Consider the following 18888-nt stretch of genomic DNA (forward strand, 5'->3'; position numbering starts at 1 on the left):
GCTCCTCGGTGGGCTTCCCCACTTCTTGGGGGGCACAGGACGCCCCGGAGAGGCGTCCTGCCGGAGGAGCGGCTTTGCGGGGGATCCCGGCATCGGCGGCGACTGGTGGGGGCCCCCCCGCTTCGCTCTAGGCATCGGGGAGCAGTTTCGGAGGGCGCTTCGCGTCTTCGCAACAGGCTGATCGGAGAATGAAAAAATAGAAGGAAGCAGCGGCGGTGTGGTGAGGCGCTTCCCCCCTTCATTCCCTTTCTTGACTTGAAGGACCTTTCAGCATTTTAAAACTTTAACTTTCGGATTTCTTTGGAGGCGCGGCTGGAGGGAGGGGGATTCCCCCCCCCTTGGACAAGCGGCTTGGAACAATTCTGCTCTCAGCCCCAGGGGAAGGAGGAGGGGGGAGAGCCAACCAATGATGCCTCACCCTTGCAAAAGTGATTTTTCATTGAATCTAGCTCCATAACTTATTGATGACCTGAGGACTTTGGGAACTTTTAAAACTTTGTTATGCCTCTGAGCCCAAAGCTGGCAGGGCAAGATGGCACACTTCCGTTGTCTTCATGAACTGTGAAACCTGACTCCACCTTTAAAATTCAGGCTTCCGGTCTTTGTCTCCGTGTCACCCAGAAGAATCTCTTGTGGATTGTTATTCTTTGAACTCTCTGGAGGGAAAACTTTTCTCTATTGCCAGACTGACTAGAGAAATTCTCTTCTGCTTGGATCTTCTGCCTCCTGGACTCATCTGGCTGCTCTGCTTCTCCAGCTGTCCATTCTCCATACTGACTGATCTCTTTACTTTATAAACTATGTCTCCTAAAAGACCACCCCCTGGAAAACCTGGCTTTGCTACTTCTGCCCCGACATCTGCAACATCCAGTCCTGCCACACAATCAAAGATTACAGACCTGATGCAACCTAAGAGTACAGAGATGGATTTGCAACAAATGCTTCAGCAACTTATACAGGGCCAGGAAGAAATTAAGAAACAATTAAAGGAAATGAAAGAAGAAATTAAAGAGAAGCAAGTCCAAATCTATAAGAACTCACAGAGACTGGACCTTGTGGAGGGTGGGGTGGCGGAGGTGAGGGGGGGGTAGAAGCGGTGCAGAAGGGAAACAAAGAACTTGATACCCAGCAAATGAAAACAGAATTTGAGAGAATGTCCTTTTATCTTAGATTTCAAAATGTCATAGAAGCAGATGGGGAAAATATAAGGGACATTATGACAAATATTTTGGCTGAATATATACACAAAGAAAAACAACAGATGGAATGGGAGATAGATCTGGTTTACAGAGTGAACTCAGCTTATGCTAGAACATACAATGTACCCAGGGAGGTCCATATTAAATTTCTTAGAAAAAGCACAAGAGACGAAATTCTGGGTGTACAAAGGGGGCAGGCACTGACATACCACGATAGGGAAATAACCATCTTGAAGCAGATTCCCAAGAAAATTAGGGAAAAAAGGAAAAATTATTCGCAATTGGCGAATAAATTATACCAGAAGGGGGTGTGGTTTAGATGGTTGATGCCTGAAGGTATGCTGATATTCTGGGAGGAGACAAGAATTAGAATCAATACACCCATAGAGGCACAGGCCTTTATGGAAAAAAACAAAACACACCTAGAAAAAACAGAAGATCCTACAACGGATATGCAGGACACGGGAGGGGCCGGAGCTCTGCCAGCGGGGGGAGAAGGGGCAATACCAAGAAAGCTCAGATCACAAAAATGAATAAGAAAATCTCATTGTTATAAACTGACCGAAAGTAGTAATGGAATTATATGTGGATTATATACTACAATGTATAAACTGATTGAAAATATCAATAGAATTAATATGCTGATTATATATGACTATGTATTAATGTTTTATACTCAGATGTATTCTATGAGTTTGGAGGGAGGGGGCGCCTGCCACACTTTGCAACTGCCAAAATTTGTATACCTTTCCATTTACCTTTTCCCTTATAAATGTTAAAAAAACCAATAAAATTCTTTAAAAAAAAAGCATTTCTTACATGAATGTATGTGATTAGGATGTATCTTCACCTGCTTTTGCAATATTTTAATGCAGTCCTTCAGCTGGGAAAAGTTAACATTCTTGGTTTAAGAAGATCTGAATTACTCAATTGTCTGTTCTAGGTTCTGAGCACGATCTGTCCAGTATAAGTTTAATATTCTTGATTGCTACAGCTCTGCAAAGTCTCGCATAATTCATTGCTGGTTTACACTTGATACTATGGAGTGTTGAATCTGGGATTGACATGGTGTTTGAACCTAGTCTTGCTGGATTATAAATCATGTTTTATCTCTTTTAAGTATCAATCAGGCCTTTGCAGCTCCAAATTTAATTAAAACAAATAATGGATTTTGTATAAAAATAAACTATAAATGTTGGGGGTCATTACTATATATTAACAGGCTTTTCAAAAAAGTGTTGATTTCCCCCCCTAGATTCTAATAAGACCATGTGTTTTTTTTTAGACCTTTGATGCAAATGATCTCTACCAAGGACAGAACTTCAGTAAAGTGCTTAGTTCCTTGGTGGCACTAAATAAAGTAACAGCAGGTAAATATAAATCCATTTAATAGGTATATTTTTAGCAGTTTTCTAGAAGTTGGATTTTTTTCTGTTACTTAACATTAATGTAATCACCTTTACTCCTTTCTCTGTTAACTTGTATGATTCAAATTTGAGTGATTTCAGCTACATATCTCATAACTTTACTCCATATCATTTGCATTTCTACTTTTGGGATTACTTTCTTTCCACTTCCCATCTGACTGCAGCGACTATAAGCTGCAAAATGTAAAATCAGTTTTCCTTTGAGGCCAAGGCAACTCCTGTGATTTCATGGACACTTCTATATACTTTTCCTGGCAAAAATGCAAAAGTTATTTTTTTGATTCCAAGTCAAAATTGTAGTCCTGGAGCCTCCATTTAAAATACTAATGCAGTTTGATGCCAGTTAACTTTTTGAAATCAGCCAAAGTTATTTAGATGCTGCCGCATGTGCAGAATATCATTTTTTAAAAATAAAACAAATGCACTTATGCTGTGTGTTGTGGCCCGCCAGCTGGCAGCAGATTTGGACATTGAGTTCTGGAATCTGGGGAAGGCTCTGATGGATAGATCCAGGGCTGTTCAACATTTCCCAGCCACCGAAGAGGCTTTGGAGGCTGAGATAAATGGGGACGAAAAAATGCTGGGGCCTGTTCCAGATGTGCGTATGCACAGAGCTGTTAGGAGAGGAGAAGTGAGGACAAAGAGTCAAGTTGGGAAGCAAGGCACACATGAAAGTTGAATGGCCCCTCTCTGGCTGGCGAATAAATAGAAGGAAAGGAGAGTGGTGGTCGTAGGAGACAACAGTTTGGATTTCTGAAGATTTGGCTCATCATGTCTTGTGCCTCAGAGGCTTCTTGCCAGAACTTAATTTGTAGCTTTGTGGCTGGGAGCTCACAGCCTGGCAATTATGGCAAGGAAATGATAAGGTCTCTTACTGCAGTTCAGTCCTTGAAGGACTATTGCCTGGACTTTGTGTGTGAATGCCATTAATTCACAGGAGATAAAGAGAGGGTTTTCGTGCAAGTCTATTTCTTGTTTCTGCTAAGGCTGTGTAAGAACATCGTGTTCAGTTGACTAATGCTATTAACAAAGTTAATAGCTATTGTATATAGTACTTCAAATTCAAAGGTATATGGTGCTTCAAAGTACATGGCAGCATAAACATAGCATCTGTCTGCAACTCTTTAAAGTAGCCATGCCTTTTCTTGGAATCACGTAATGATGTTGTCTGCAGCTGCCATGCAATCTTGGGAAGAAGGACACCCTTGATTCCAAAGGCTACAGAGAGAGGTGCTTCATTTGTGACTCCTCTGTTTTGAAGCACCCATTTGCTTTCAGAGGAGTGCTGCTCATCCCTAGCAGAAATAGCTTCAGCACTGACTGAGCTTCTACTGCCTTCTCCTAGTTCTAGGTACCAGAGCTGTAGATAACTTTCTAAACTTTGGTCTCCAAAGGGAAGGCAGAGTCAGTTGGCAAATGGATTTAGAGTCTACATGATACATTTAAGCACTGCTTTATGTATACAAATCCCATTGGTTTCAGTAGCATGTGCTTTTCTGTACAATAAAGTGAGGCTGAAAAGTCAGCTGACTTAAATGAAGGAAGGATAGGTTGTACATTAAGAGCAGCTTTTTCCAATCTAGTACCTGATATGTTAAATGACTGAATATTGCTTAGTTGGCTTAGGTTTTGACTGAATGATGGGATTTATAGTGTGATTGATCTGGAAACTGTTGAATTGGGGTATTTTGATTTAGACTAATAAAAATATATAATGAATACTCTTCTGGAATATTGCTTCTCCTTGCCATTCCCAGATTTTGTTCTGTATCCATTTGAATAACACATATAGAAGCAGCGTTCCTTTTAAATCTAATCTGAGAAATTATATGGGTATATTTTGGTGCAGCTATTATAGAACCCAATGCCCTCCAGATATTAATACATTCCAGGATTCTCAGCCAATATACCAACACATCTGGAGGGAGTGCACCATTAAGGAAGATTGTTCTAAAAGAAGCACTATTGTATTGCATAGTTGGATATGCAGTCAATTTCTTCGGTAATCCTTTCAATTGTGAAAAGGCAATTGCAATGCAGATTAATTTGGGTATTTTAAAAGGAGAGAAATTGGGTTTAAAGAACTAGTTTATAGAGAAACCAATTTCTATTCACTTTTTAAACGAGGTTCAAGGTAATGTCCATCTGAACTTTCAAATCCAGTGGGGTCCAGGATTACCTCTGTGCAAAGTTTTTGCTTCCAGCACAAGGGTTTCAGACATAGCCTTTGGTTAGTTTATGACTATTTTTTTAAAGTTAGGAAGTAGTGGTTTTTTGCTTTGCTATTTTTGAGTTCTCTCCATTTGATAGAGCTCATCTCCCATCCTATAATCCTCCCTGGTGCATCTAAGTGCACTTTGGGTTGCATTGTATATTCATGAACGACATCCAATGTACAAATTTGAGGAATAAGTAAATTGAAATATACCTATACCTATGTAAATATGTTTCCTAAAAGTAAATACCACTGTGTTAATACCACTTTATAATGCCTTGGTAAGGCCCCACGTGGAATACTGCATTCAGTTTTGGTCGTCACGATGTAAAAAAGATGTGGAGACTCTAGAAAGAGTGTAGAGAAGAGCAACAAAGATGATTAGGGGACTGGAGAGTAAAACATATGAAGAACGGTTGCAGGAACTGGGTATGTTTAGCTTAAGAGAAAGAAGGACTAGGGGAGACATGATAGCATTGTTCCGATATCTCAGGGGTTGCCACAAAGAAGAGGGAGTCAAACTATTCTCCAAAGCACCTGAGGGTAGGACAAGAAGCAATGGGTGGAAATTAATCAAGGACAGAAGCAACCTAGAACTGAGGAGAAATTTCCTGACAGTTAGAACAATTAATCAGTGGAACAGAAGTTGCCTCCAGAAGTTGTGAATGCCCTAACACTGGAAGTCTTTAAGAAGATGTTGGATAGCTATTTGTCTGAAACGGTATAGGGTTTCCTGCCTAGGCAGGGGGTTGGATTAGAAGACCTCCAAGGTCCCTTCCAACTCTGCTATTGTATTATTATTATTATTATTATTATTATTATTATTATTATTATTATTATTATTATTATTATTATTATTATTATTATTATTATTATTATTATTATTATTATTATTATTATTATACGATTGTATCATAGCAGCCAGTTGTTTCGCCGGATTTGGCATTGATTACTAGTCGGGCCCCACCCAGGGGCCTAGGACATCGTAACGTATTTTCGTAATATACGTGCAGATCCAAGCAGTACAGCTTTTTTATTAATAATAATAATAATAATAATAAAAAAGCTGTACTGCTTGGATCTGCACGTATATTACGAAAATACGTTACAATGCCCTGGGTGGGGCCCGACTAGTAATCAATGCCAAATCCGGCGAAACAACTGGCCGCTATGATACAATCGTATAATAATAATAATAATAATAATAATAATAATAATAATAATAATAATAATAATAATAATAATAATAATAATAATAATAATAATAATAATATTGCATCAACAGAATTGTATCACAGCGGCCAGTTGTTTCACCGGATTTGGCATTAATTACTAGTCGGGCCCCACCGATGATGATGATGATGATGATTACTATTACTATTAAATGTAACATTATATATAAAGTATAGGTTAACATTTAAATGCTACATACATATATATATGTACCATTTCCCCCCCAGATATTGGTTTAGGAAGTGATTCTGTGTGTGCAAGGCCGTCATCTCACCGGATAAAGTCTTTTGATTCCTTGGGATCCCAGTCTTTACACAGTAGAACTTCAAAACTTTTCCAAGGCCAGTATAGAAGTCTGGTAAGCGTTAACACATTTTAATAGCTTTTTATTTTCCTTAATCAGAGCTGCAAAGTGAAAAGCTTGTCTCGGATTGATAGCTGATAGTTTGTTGCTCAACCAAGATTTTTACATTGTTTTTGCTTTTCTTGGTTGCTGTTTTTTTGAGACGCAACAAAAAGCAATATCTTCTTTCAGATGCTGCTGCATTGAGATAGATTACACTCAAGAGTCCAGTATATTAATTTATGCTGAAGTAATTTGAAATAAATGAGCTTCAGGGTATTTAACTGTATTGGAATATAGCCATTATGAGCTACTCATGTGCCTAAATCTGGATACTTAATGTGTTAAAAAAAAGTCTTAATTATACCAGTTTACCATTGGAATATTGGTTAGTTATGTTTCAATTTCAGCTAAAAATGAAGTTACTACAGTACAGCTCAACAACAGTTCTATATCCAAATTGGTACACATAAAACTACTTGATATACACAAACGAGCCAGAATTATGACAAAATGATAATATTATTCAAATAGAATAATAGAATAGAATCAGTTTTATTTGCTGTGGTGTTATAATTTTAGAACCTAAAATCCTTTCTAATGCAGTTTTATCAAAGCAGTAACTGATTAGGATTATATACAGTTGAAAGGTTGATTATATATATATTTTTAAAATTATAGAATTATATATGCATGTAGGTTGAAGAAGCAGATATGGTAGCTTTACCTTATAAATACATTGTTAAATTTTTATCTGGATATTTTGTTCTTTTGAAAAGTACCTAAAATGTTGTTATTTTACTGGTCTCATCATTTCTAGGATATGACAGATAACAGCAACTACCAACAAGTGGTAAGAGCTAAATTTAATTTTCAACAGACAAATGAAGATGAACTTTCTTTTGCAAAAGGAGATATTATCCATGTTACAAGAGTAGAAGAAGGAGGCTGGTGGGAAGGAACTCACAATGGGAAAACAGGATGGTTTCCCAGCAATTATGTGCGAGAAGTAAAATCCAGTGGTAAGTTTCAAGAGTTTGCCTTTCTCAATAACCTTAAATAAATTTGGTAGCTATCCAGGAGTATAAAATGTAAATTTACTTTAATTACTTATTAATTTATTTAAGTAAGTAAGTAAACTTTTATTTATAACCCGCGCCCTCTCCTAAACAGGACTCGGGGCGGTGTACAGACATATTAAAAACCGTATAGATACAAAATATAAATGTGCATAAATATATAAACATATAAACATATAAACGGAGGAGGTAGAATGTGCTGTACCAAATTAAAATTAAAATATAAATATAATTAAAATTTCCCTTAAAAATTACACAGTAAGATGTTTGCCAGGAGGTTAAAGATGGGACTATACATCAGTCAAGCCAGCTAATTGGAACAGGTGGGTCTTAAGCTTTTGTCGGAAGGAGCGGAGGTCGGTGGTAGTTCTAATATCGGGGGGGGGGGAGGTCATTCCAGAGGGTTGGGCCCATCACAGAGAAGGCTCTACTCCTAGGCGCCGCCCGCTGGCACTGCTTGGCAGATGGCACCTGGAGGAGTCCTTCCCTGTGAGAGCGGATTGGTCGTGAGGATGTGTGAGGTAAGATGCGATCCCGCAGGTAACTAGGTCCCATGCCAATAAATTTAAATTTATTAGCTGTCCAATTCCAGTGGTGAAATGAATTAATGTAATAATGCCAATACATTACAATATCCAAGATACTTGGGAAGAACTTGATACAAGTGAAGGCCAGCACCAGCTAAAGGATTGGCAGCTGTGATTTCACAAAGTTGTGTAAATAATAATAATCCCAGGTCTTTGGGAAGAACTTGATAGGTGGATAAAAATGCCAGATCCAGTCTGGTTGGCTTGTTGGCACAGCCAATATCTGGTTGGCTGTGCAATGAATCTTCATCATAATAAAATAAGCAAGAACTTGTTATGGAAATGGAAAGTAATAGAAAATGAAGAAACTAAACTGCTGAATTCAAACAAACAGGCACTTGCCACAGAACATCCCAAACTTGTTGATAGGAAAGATAAAAAAGTCTGGATAGTGGATTGGAGAGAGCAGAAGAGAAGAGAAAGAACTGGAGAAAATCACAAAATGCAAAGACCTTCAAATAGAAGTAGAATGTCTGTGGGAAAAGAAAGCAAAGGTACAAATGGTAACAGACACCTTGGGTGCAATCCCAGAATATCTGGAGCACCACTTGAACACCACCAGCATTGACAAAATCATCATTAGTCAATTGCAGTTGGCAGCTCTGCTTAGAATAGCTTACATCCTGCAATCGATACCTTTAACAATATCAGGTAACAACATCTGCCTTTTCCAGTTCTTTGGAAGAATTTGATAAGTGGATACAAATGCCAAATCTGCTCTAAATCTCTAGCTGACCTCTTGGTCCTTTTGCCCATCCAATTCTTTTAGATGGATTACAGCTGTTTAGAGTTTTCTAATGCTAAAGATAGTAGTGTATTCCATGTGGAATGAGAGACATTTCTTTTGACAAAAAAGTAATACATCTCTTTATAAAAAGACATAAAAGCTGGAAGAGTGACACTTGCAATAGGTTTTTTTAATCTAAGGAGGAAACATAATGCATTTTGTTAAAGCACTGTTTTTTGCAAATATAAAGGCAGTTGCAAGTCACTTACCATATTTTTTGGAGTATAAGACGCACCGGAGTATAAAACACACCATGATTTTGAAGGGATAAATAAAAAAAAAAAGGTTTTGCCCTCCACGGTCCCCAGGAGCACTCTGCGCTCTGGGTTTTTTTGGGGAGGGCAAAAATGTGACACATGGGGCTGCCTTCTTGAACAACCAGGCTTGTTCACAGCCCTCTTGGCAGCCTCGCTTCTTTAGTCTCAGGGCAAAAGCAGGTCCCAGGCTACAGGGGGACTCCTGACCTGGCGCTCCTGCATTCCGAAGTTTCCTTTCCATCTTGTACTTCTTCCACTAGCCAAGATCCCAATGATGCCAAAAGCTTTTCCTGGAGAGAAACTGAAGATCTAGCATCTTGGGGAAAAAACTTCAGATGAGGAGATTGTTACCCTTCCTTTCCTCCACCCCCCCTTCCCCCAATCCGCCGGGATTTGTCATGCAGCAAAGAGATATGGTAGCTGGGTGCAATAGCAGCAATAGCAATAAGCAGATACAGAAAGATTTGGGGTGGGTGGAGAACGCTAGATTGGGAAGTTAAAAACCTGAAATGGGGACAGTCAAGCTTGATTCAAAGACTTTGGCTCCTGAGAATCCGGAGAGATTGAGCGGGGGGGGGGGGGAGGTGGAGGAAGGGAAGAGGAACTATCCCCTTTTTTCAAAAGCTTTTCTCAGAACGCTAGATTGGGAAGTTAAAAACCTAGAATGGGACACAACCAGGCTTGATGCAAAGGCTTTGGCTCCTAAGATCGGTGCCCAAGAAGGGGCAGGTAAAGTGGGCGCTGCAGAGATCGTGGTATCAGCGTTTTGGATGGATAGATCTCAGGAGCCAAAGCCTTTGAATCAAGCTTGATTATAGCACATTTCAGGTTTTTATCTTCCCAATCTAGTGTTCTGAGAAAAGCTTTCGCAAAAAGGAGATCGTTCCTCTTCCCTTCCCTTCCTACACACACCCCTGTCCCCAATCTCTCCGGAGACTCAGGAGCCAAAGCCTTTAAATCAAGCCTGATTGTGTCCCATTCTAGGTTTTTAACTTCCCAATCTAGCGTTCTGAGAAAAGCTTTTGTAAAAAGGAGATTGTTCCCATCGCTGCCACCGCCTAAGCCCTGCCTGGAGCCCAGCCGAGCAGGATCCCTGAAAGCGAAACCTCTCTCTTTTTCAGCCATCACGATCTTTGCAGCGCCCGCTTTGCCTGCCCCTTTTTCAGACAACCCAGATGGCTACATTCAGAGTATAAGACGCACCCAGATTTTCACCCTCTTTTTTGGAGTAAAAGGGTGCATCTTATACTCCGAAAAATATGGTAATTGTTAGCAGGTATTTTCATCTTTAAAGTGGAAGTTATTTTGGTAGTGACTTTCATATATTTGTATTCCTTGTTATTTTTAATCACCAAATATTTGTGTGTTTTGTCATGTAAGGTTTTTAAAATTGTGTTTTGCTGAATTAACCTGATTTTTTTTAACCACAATGTCTTGACTAAATAAGATAAATCAAGAAAAAGTTTTATGCCTATATCCATGACTTCATTTCTCTTTCCTTTTTGCTGCTTCAATTAACCATAGCTTGCTACTATATGCCAAGTGAGGAACGTTTTTTTCTGGATGAAATATATTGAGAAACATGTTCAATAAAAATTTCCTGGCGTTTTTTCTACATCTTTCCCTTATTGGAAAAGGAAGGGTGAAATAGAGCTCATAGGCAAAAGGGCTTTGCTATATCTTGACTGGGCCCCACTGAACTTACATAATAATACTTTAACTTATATAAATTCAGTATGTAACTTAAAGTAAATCAATCTGAATATCGTCTTGAGTGCATTGTTTAAACATCAGGTTTTTAGATGTGAAAATATATTTTATTGCTGAAATAATCTTTGTTTCAGAAAAACCTGTCTCTCCCAAATCAGGAAGCTTGAAAAGTCCTCCAAAAGGGTTTGATACAACTGCTATTAGCAAAAGCTATTACAATGTGGTGAGTGACTTTATGTGAATCTTATTTAACAGTTGGCTTTTGTTTAGCCTTGTACATTGAAATCAGTGTATTTTTCCAAAGGAAAGAAATCTGCAGGGCCTATACATATTTAAAACAAGAAAATCAGTGGTACCTTAAAAATCAGCCATGCTTACCTTGTGACCAGCCAAGACCCAGGAGTTTCACCTCTCATTTGTTTTTACAATCCAGAAGACTTGGCATCCATTTCCACCTTCAGTTTGTGTATTCTACAGGTCATGTGTTTTAAGGATCAACCTTAAAAATTATACAGCCTATTTTTAAAAAGATTATAAGCCACCCAAGGTCTGTGAGTTGGGTGGTTATATATCTTGTTTCCCTGAAAATAAGACAGGCTCTTATTTTCTTTAACACCCCCCCCCCCCCCGAAATAAGCACTTGGCCTTATTTTCGGGGAGGTCTTATTATTTTTGAGGTGCTGGAGGCTCCTTAACCTTGGCCCACGCATCAGTTGATCCAAAGAGGGCTGAACGTTTTGTCTCTGTTTCTGGTATATTCTTGCCAGCCCTGTCATCACTGGGCCTGCCGCTCTTTTTGTAGCCGCCACTAAGGAGAAGGCCATTCCGCATGGATGGCAGGTGCATGTGGGTTGCGTGGGGCATACGCTCAAAAGCCCCATTGGGTTTATTATCCGGGGAGGTCTTATTTTCAGGGAAACAGGGTAAATTTATATAGTAAAAATTGTGTAATAAATACTGAAGGCTGATGCTGAATAATTTTTTGCATGGGTATTTTCACTGTTAGCCCTTATTTCCCTATGATCTTGTGCAGAAGATAGGTTTGATGTCTGTGCAGTAGCCTTGTCAGGAGTGTTTATAGAGGAGGGGTTGGATATATTACCTGCTTCACTTCAGAAAACACATTGTTTTCAGATAAGTTCTCATTGGAGTGCTGAATTTGCTGCCTTGTGTAAACTTCATTTGCTCCTCATTCTGAAGTTATCGCACGCCTGTTTTTTTAAGTTTGTTTTTCCTCTGCTTTCTGATTGTGTTTTCCATTTTCCATTTTTATTGCTTATTACTTATATTGTTACTTAGACTCTCTTTCATTGGAAAAATTGACAAGAATGGAGGTTTTTTTTTTCAACATCCAACCTCCAACTGAACTAATCTTAAAATGGAAAAAAAAAGATGAACAAGATGCTGGTAGGCATAAAGGGATAAAAACTTTGTATTTAATAGTTTAGTCACTCTGTCTTCTTCATCTGTGATGGTTAGGTTATATTACCTGTACTACATTTGTGATAGAAGAAAATAATCGTCTTCCTTGAACATCTGTTGAAGCATAGAAAATCTCACAACAGCTTTTAGAGTGAGACCGTGTGACAAAATAACAAATTAATGCTTTTTGCCATATGACATATGTGCATTAAAATCTATAACAGGTCTTTTTTTTTAAATTCAGGAGACCTGCTTAGCTGATATTTTCCAGAAACTAAAATTTATCCAGGCATTTTCTTTGATGTCTCTTGTGGAGCTAAAACAGTGAGTGCAGTGAACAGTGGCCCAGGAATTAAGACCGTAATTGATTAACGATTAATTATATAGCAATTATTTTTCTAGCTTTTTAAAAAAACCAGTATAATATTCTCTAGTTCAGTGATGGCAAACCTCTTTTGGGTCACGTGCCAAAAGCAGTGGGAGCGCAGGGGGTCGTCCGTAAGTGTGCCACACCCATAATGCAATGCGCATGACACCAGCATGCATGACCAGCGCTCCCACGCTTTTTTTGGCGTGCTTTTTTTGCCCTCCCCAGGCTCCAGAGGCTTTAGAGGAGCCTGGGGAGGGCAAAAACAGCCTCCCCTGGCTCCGTGGAGGCCCTCCGGAGGCTTCAGGAGCTTCCCTGAAGCCTCTGGAGCACGAACAACTGGCCCTACGAGCAAGCTGGAAATTCAGGAACGGACTTCCAGTTTGCTCGTAGGACCGTTTTTAGCCCTCCGGAGCCTTCAGGGACTTTCTGGAGGCTTCCCTGAAGGCTCTGGAGGGCAAAAAACAACCCTATGAGCAAACAGGAAGTCACTTCTGGTTTGTCCATAGGGCCGTTTTTCACGAAAAATGGCCTCAAAAGATGCGTGCCCTGACAAATGACAAAAGCATGGCACGTGTGGCATAGGTTCGCCATCACAGCTCTAGGCTTAATATTAAATAATCTTGCTATAGAGCTACAAAGTTAAATTTTATATTGGATTACTTCAGAATGTGAAATGTATGTATAAGGATTATTATGGATCATTGATTTAAATCATTCCATATTCTGTATAAACTAGATTTTTTAAAAAAGATTGCTCTGATCTGTGGATGGATACATACACTATATTGCAGCGATGGCGAACATTTTTTGGCTCGCGTGCCACGAGGGGGCGGAGCGCAGGGGGGTTGTGTGCGGGTGTGCTGCACCCATAATGCAATGCGTGACCCCCCAGTGCGCATGCGCGCACAACACGATCCCCCCCATTTTTACATGCTTTTTTCGTCCTCCCCAGGCTCCAGAGGCTTTATAGGAGCCTGGGGAGGGTGAAAAGAGCCCCCCCCCGGAGGCCCTCCGGAGGCTTCAGAGACTGTCTGGACGGTCCCTGAAGCCTTCGGAACGCTTAAACGACCCTCCGAGCGAACCGGAAGTCACTCCCGGTTTGCTCGGATGGTCGTTTTAAGCGTTCCAAAGGCATCAGGGAAGCCTCTGGACGGTCCCTGAAGCCTTCGGAATGCTTAAAACGATCCTCCGAGCAAACTGGAAGTGACTTCCGGTTTGCTCGGAGGGTCGTCTTAAGCGCTCCGAAGGCGTCAGGGAAGCCTCCGGATGGTCCCTGAAGCCTTCGGAACGCTTAAAACGGCCCTCCGAGCAAACTGGAAGTGACTTCCGGTTTGCTCGGAGGGTTGTTTTAAGCGCTCCGAAGGCGTCAGGGAAGCCTCCGGATGGTCCCTGAAGCCTTCGGAACGCTTAAAACGGCCCTCTGAGCAAACTGGAAGTGACTTCCGGTTTGCTCGGAGGGTCGTCTTAAGCGCTCCGAGGGCGTCAGGGAAGCCTCCGGACGGTCCCTGAAGCCATCGGAACGCTTAAAACGACCCTCCGAGCAAACCGGAAGTCACTTCCGGTTTGCTCGGAGGGTCGTTTTAAGCGTTCTGAAGGCTTCAGGGAAGCCTCCGGATGGTCCCTGGGGCCTCCGGAGGGCCTCCGGGGGGGGGAGGCTCTTTTTGCCCTCCCCAGGCTCCTATAAAGCCTCTGGAGCCTGGGGAGGGCGAAAAATGGCTTTTCAAAAGGTGAACTCAGCTGGCCACGCGTGCCATAGGTTTGCCATCACTGCTATATTGCCAAAAGTATTCGCTCACCCATCCACATAATCAGAAGCAGTTGTGAGCGAATACTTTTGGCAATATAGTGTTTTTGCAGTATGCATAGAAGTGGGAAAATCATGCACCTTCGTTTTCAGCAGTAGTTCCTAAATATGTAAAGTGACAATTTTCATCATTAGGGAATATATTTTATATTTCATGTTTTTGAGAAATAGATCTGGCTTTCGATATACTGTATCTAACAGTGGTAAACGCCTTTAAGAAATTCAGTTTTAAAACAATGACGAACAAGAGCTTTTCCTTTAGGGAGAATAGCTAGGCTTTGTGTGAATGAACTTTTGATGTACTTAATTTTTTTCTGGATTGCTCACAGGATTCTTTGGGCCTTTCATTTATATTCCACATTGTAAAATGTTACCATGTCTGTGAGAGCAATCCACATTTAGTACCTAATTTCATGAATTGGTGATGAAGTTTTCAGAATCAGGTTTGGAATATAATGGGGTCTTGTCTGAATGTGCAGAAAACAGGAAAGAGGAGAAAGGTGATTATTAAAGTGGGACATCAGAAATTATTAAGTGCAGCCATGTAAAATGTGATGTACTAATGTATTTGCAGTTTTACTGCTGCAGTTATAGTACTCCGTTTTCTCTCCATTGGTGATCAATATGGCATCTGTGTAAAAGAGAGTGTAAAAAATAATGTATTAATTTTTGAAAAAAATGTTTGTATGAATCCTAAAATTAAAAGACTTTAAGCAGTTTTTCATGACTGTGGGAAATGTAAGATGATTTAAAGAATCGAGCCCTTTTTTGAGAATTGATAAAAATGCACTTTTGCTTTGATTAAATTGTTATTGTCTGTTAATTCATCTTCAGTATTAAGTTGTTTTATTAATATAATCTTTGTTCAAATTAGAGAGGGTCACTGTATTTATTTTAACTTCAAAAATACTTTATTAACCCCTAAAAAGATAGTTGAATGGAAAACATATTTAAATCAAATGCATTTTTATGATTATTGTCTAAATAGCAATTTGATCTGTACAATTAGAACACACAATAGAGTGTATTGGTAGCATTTGATAATCTTCGTAGTATTTGAAAGCCTGGCTGGATAAGTTGCTTGGTGGATCCTTGTTTTAGACTCCCCTTCCCACAACTTAAGTCACTTATTACTTAATTTCTTCTTGGATTAGAAAACGGTTTGCTAATTTTCTGTTCTTTAGCCTCACTTCCTTTCAATAATCTGCTGATTGTATGCTATTGCATTTTAGTTTCCTAAATTTAAATAGTCTAATCTTTCTGATTTTTGCAATTTTCAAAAAAATTTTGTACTGTACTTTGAAACTGCTGTTTTCATAGTTTATAGGTTCTTTGTAACATCTGTCATTCGTAATGCTTAGTGCAGAATGGAGACATTTTAATCTTTGGGGCAGGAGTCAAGTTACCAACAAAAGAATGAACTCAGAAATAGTCTCCCTTCCTCCTCTCCTTTTCAAGTGAATAGGCCCATTCAAGGCCCCCAAACTGAGCTCAGCATCACTAATGAAAGAATCTACAAGTTCTCAGTTTTAAATAGTTTAGTCTGTGCCTTGTTTCATCAGGTTTTCATTCAGGCATGAATAACTGTTTTATATACCAAGCAGGCTATAAATTGGCTGCATTGTATAATATCTGAAGATTATAAGACTCCTGGGAGACTGATCCAGTTTGATTGATTTTATTGGATTGTTTATTTGGATTTCTTTAAATTGTGAAATATATCATTAAGGTGTTATAATAAAATTTTGATTTAATTCTGAAAAAGGTGTAAAACAGAGCACAGCAGTCGATTTGAAATTGTATTTGTATTTCTGCTGCATCAGATTATATACTGCTAAAACTTTAACCCGGAGGGCAGAAATTCAATTTGTAACCAACTTTAATATAAATAGATTATAGCAATATCATTCTAAAAGCAGAGAAAAAGCTGCAGAACGGGATCCTATTTTGTACTCTAAAGAGTCACTACATTTCCTTTTTGCACACTAATTAGAAATGTTTAGCGATCATTGACTTAAGTAATTAAAATGCATTTAGATGCAAGTTTTTTCCTATACAGAATCAAACAATAGATCCCTCTACAATGTATGGTTTGTATATGATTTGTCAATGAGTTCTCTAGGGTTTAAGATTGCCCAGGCCTATCCGAAGCTGAGCCTTTTGCTTACAAATCACGTTTTTCTTTTGAGTTATGACAAGCCCTCTAATTTTTGTCTCTTTTCTGTGCTCATTGCATACTCTTGAGAATTTGCACTTTTTAACATTATAGCCTTTTCTGAGGAATAAAACATTTTCAAAGAATTTTCATGTCTAACGCTTCTCGTTTTTTCCTTCATAATGGTAACAATTTTGATTTAAACTTTTATGTGTTGTAGGTGCTACAGAATATTCTGGAAACAGAAAATGAATATGCTAAGGAATTGCAGACAATGCTTTCTAGTTATCTACGACCCTTACAAACTAGTGAAAAGTAAGTGCACTTGGCCGTAAAAAATGTTAGAGATAGTTGGGAGATCCAGAGCCACTGTTGGATGCGGTTAGTACTGTAGTCCGAAACTTACAACCACAATTGAGACCAAAATTTCTAAGCAATACAGCCATAAAGCAAGACATCTATGTGACTGGACTGACTTAGCAATTTCAGCACTCCCCATTGCAATCATTAACTGAGAATTATGGGTCGTTTAGTGAGTGCTCACCCCAATGTAAGTGGGATTGCAGGATTGGTCCTTCATGGTTCAGAGTCACAGTAAGGCAAGGGACTGCCTCCCAACTTTTTCCACCCACTTATCTCCCCATCCCATAACTGTCCTGTGGCTGCCCTGAACACTGCCTAGTAATGTGGGAAGTAGCCCCAGAAGGCTTTCCTAGGTTTGCACATCTTTCCAAAGGCAGCACAATCATATTGTAGAAAACATTTACCAGGGAAGCAAGGTCCAGAAAGAGGACAGCAAAGGCAGAGAGGCATTCTATTTCGGCCATAGTGGCTGACACACAAGGTGAAAGGCTGGTGCAGGCAACTGGTAGAGAAGGCAGTTGGATGAACAAATGTTTCTGAGACAGCTGAGGATTCCCATGGGGTGGTAACAGCTCCAGAGCTGTGCAGTTATGTGGCTGCCTGCTACTCTGCAAGTCAGGGTGCAGGGAGGACAAGGGGGCATAGACGAGACAGAAATAGGTGTGGGGAGTTGCAGCGCCTCTGTGGTTGTAAGTTCAGAAGGCCTGTCCAGTGCCCAGATTTTGATCATGTGACCATGGGAATGTTGCAATGACCATAACTTTGGGCATGGGTCATAAGTCATAGGTTTTTTTCAGCAGTGATGCCACTTCCAAGTGTTGCTGAACTAATGGTTGTAAGGATTAACTGTATTTGTATTTGAGATCGTCAAGAAAGTAGCTTGGGAAATTCTAAACATAACCTGGAAGAAGTAATGGCAAATAATGTTCACTTTACTGCCAAGAAAATTTCATAGATATATTTGGAAGTCAAGTTTGGCTCCCAAAAAAGATTTTACTTAATAACCTTTTTAGTAGCAATTATGTTTTTTCAACAATCTCTGTACTCCTAGTAGCTTGATAGCGAATGAGAGCAATTTGTTAGAAAAGTGCCATTTAGAAAGGCACATAGAAACATAAGTTTCCATTCTTAAAATAATTGATTATCTATCGTTACTTTTTTTAGATGGCATTGCTTATACAGTATATTGAATTAGTTTGTTCATAAGAGTCAGTTGTCTTGGCTCCTTCTGTCTTGACTCTATCGAAGTCTGCTCTGGATACTACCTGCTTTCTAATTTCTTCAGGTATTGACACCTTCAACTGCAGTTCTATCTACACTGCTTACATGTTCCCATACGGATTATTTTGTGGTGGAAGAGAGCAGCCAATTTCCTAAATGAAAGGAGAAAGTTTCTTAGATAGAATATATGGTCAGTGCAAATTGTTCTATTGTATTACCTTGTTTCCCGGAAAATAAGACAGGGTCTTATTTTCTTTTGACCCCCGAAATAAGCACTTGGGCTTATTATTTTTGAGGTGCAGGAGGCGGTGAGAGTGGTCACCTCATGGCTGCTGCTGTGTTGCAGTATTATTGGGGAGCGCTTATTTTCGGGGGAGGACTTATTTTAGCACATGCGCTCAAAAGCCTGTTTGGACTTATTCAGGGACGTCTTATTTTCGGGGAAACAAGGTATGTTGTGCAAAAGTGTAGAAGGAATGGCAGAAGTTGGGGGCAGAGTGAAAAAGGAATTAGCCTAGATTCCCTGTGTAGCCACAAATGAACTAAGTCCACCCCCCCCCCTTGAATGCCCTTAACATTTATCTAACTCTAACCAGTTGCTGACCTTAGTTGAGAAGATTCTTCTGCATAGGCTTTTAGCATTAAATCAGTTTAATTGAACCAATCGTGTCTTGGTCTTGGATCTGCCAAAAACAAAACAAAAAAAAACAGAATTG

The 18888-nt window shown here is 39.6% G+C and overlaps 1 protein-coding gene across 4 annotated transcripts in view; it reads left to right on the forward strand.

The window, feature by feature from the left end:
* ARHGEF7 (Rho guanine nucleotide exchange factor 7) overlaps positions 1-18888 on the forward strand; it is a 99470-nt gene that overhangs the window by 30034 nt on the left and 50548 nt on the right. For all 4 annotated transcript variants that reach the window (XM_081949486.1, XM_081949483.1, XM_081949484.1 and 1 more), the window contains exons 3-7: positions 2485-2569; positions 6302-6432; positions 7238-7439; positions 10972-11060; positions 16809-16903. In XM_081949486.1, the coding sequence (XP_081805612.1) occupies positions 2485-2569; positions 6302-6432; positions 7238-7439; positions 10972-11060; positions 16809-16903 (602 nt within the window). The remainder of the gene's footprint in view (positions 1-2484; positions 2570-6301; positions 6433-7237; positions 7440-10971; positions 11061-16808; positions 16904-18888) is intronic.

This window comes from Natrix helvetica (genome assembly GCF_964273705.1).
Source record: "Natrix helvetica genome assembly, chromosome: 3".
Taxonomy (NCBI): Eukaryota; Metazoa; Chordata; class Lepidosauria; order Squamata; family Natricidae; genus Natrix; species Natrix helvetica.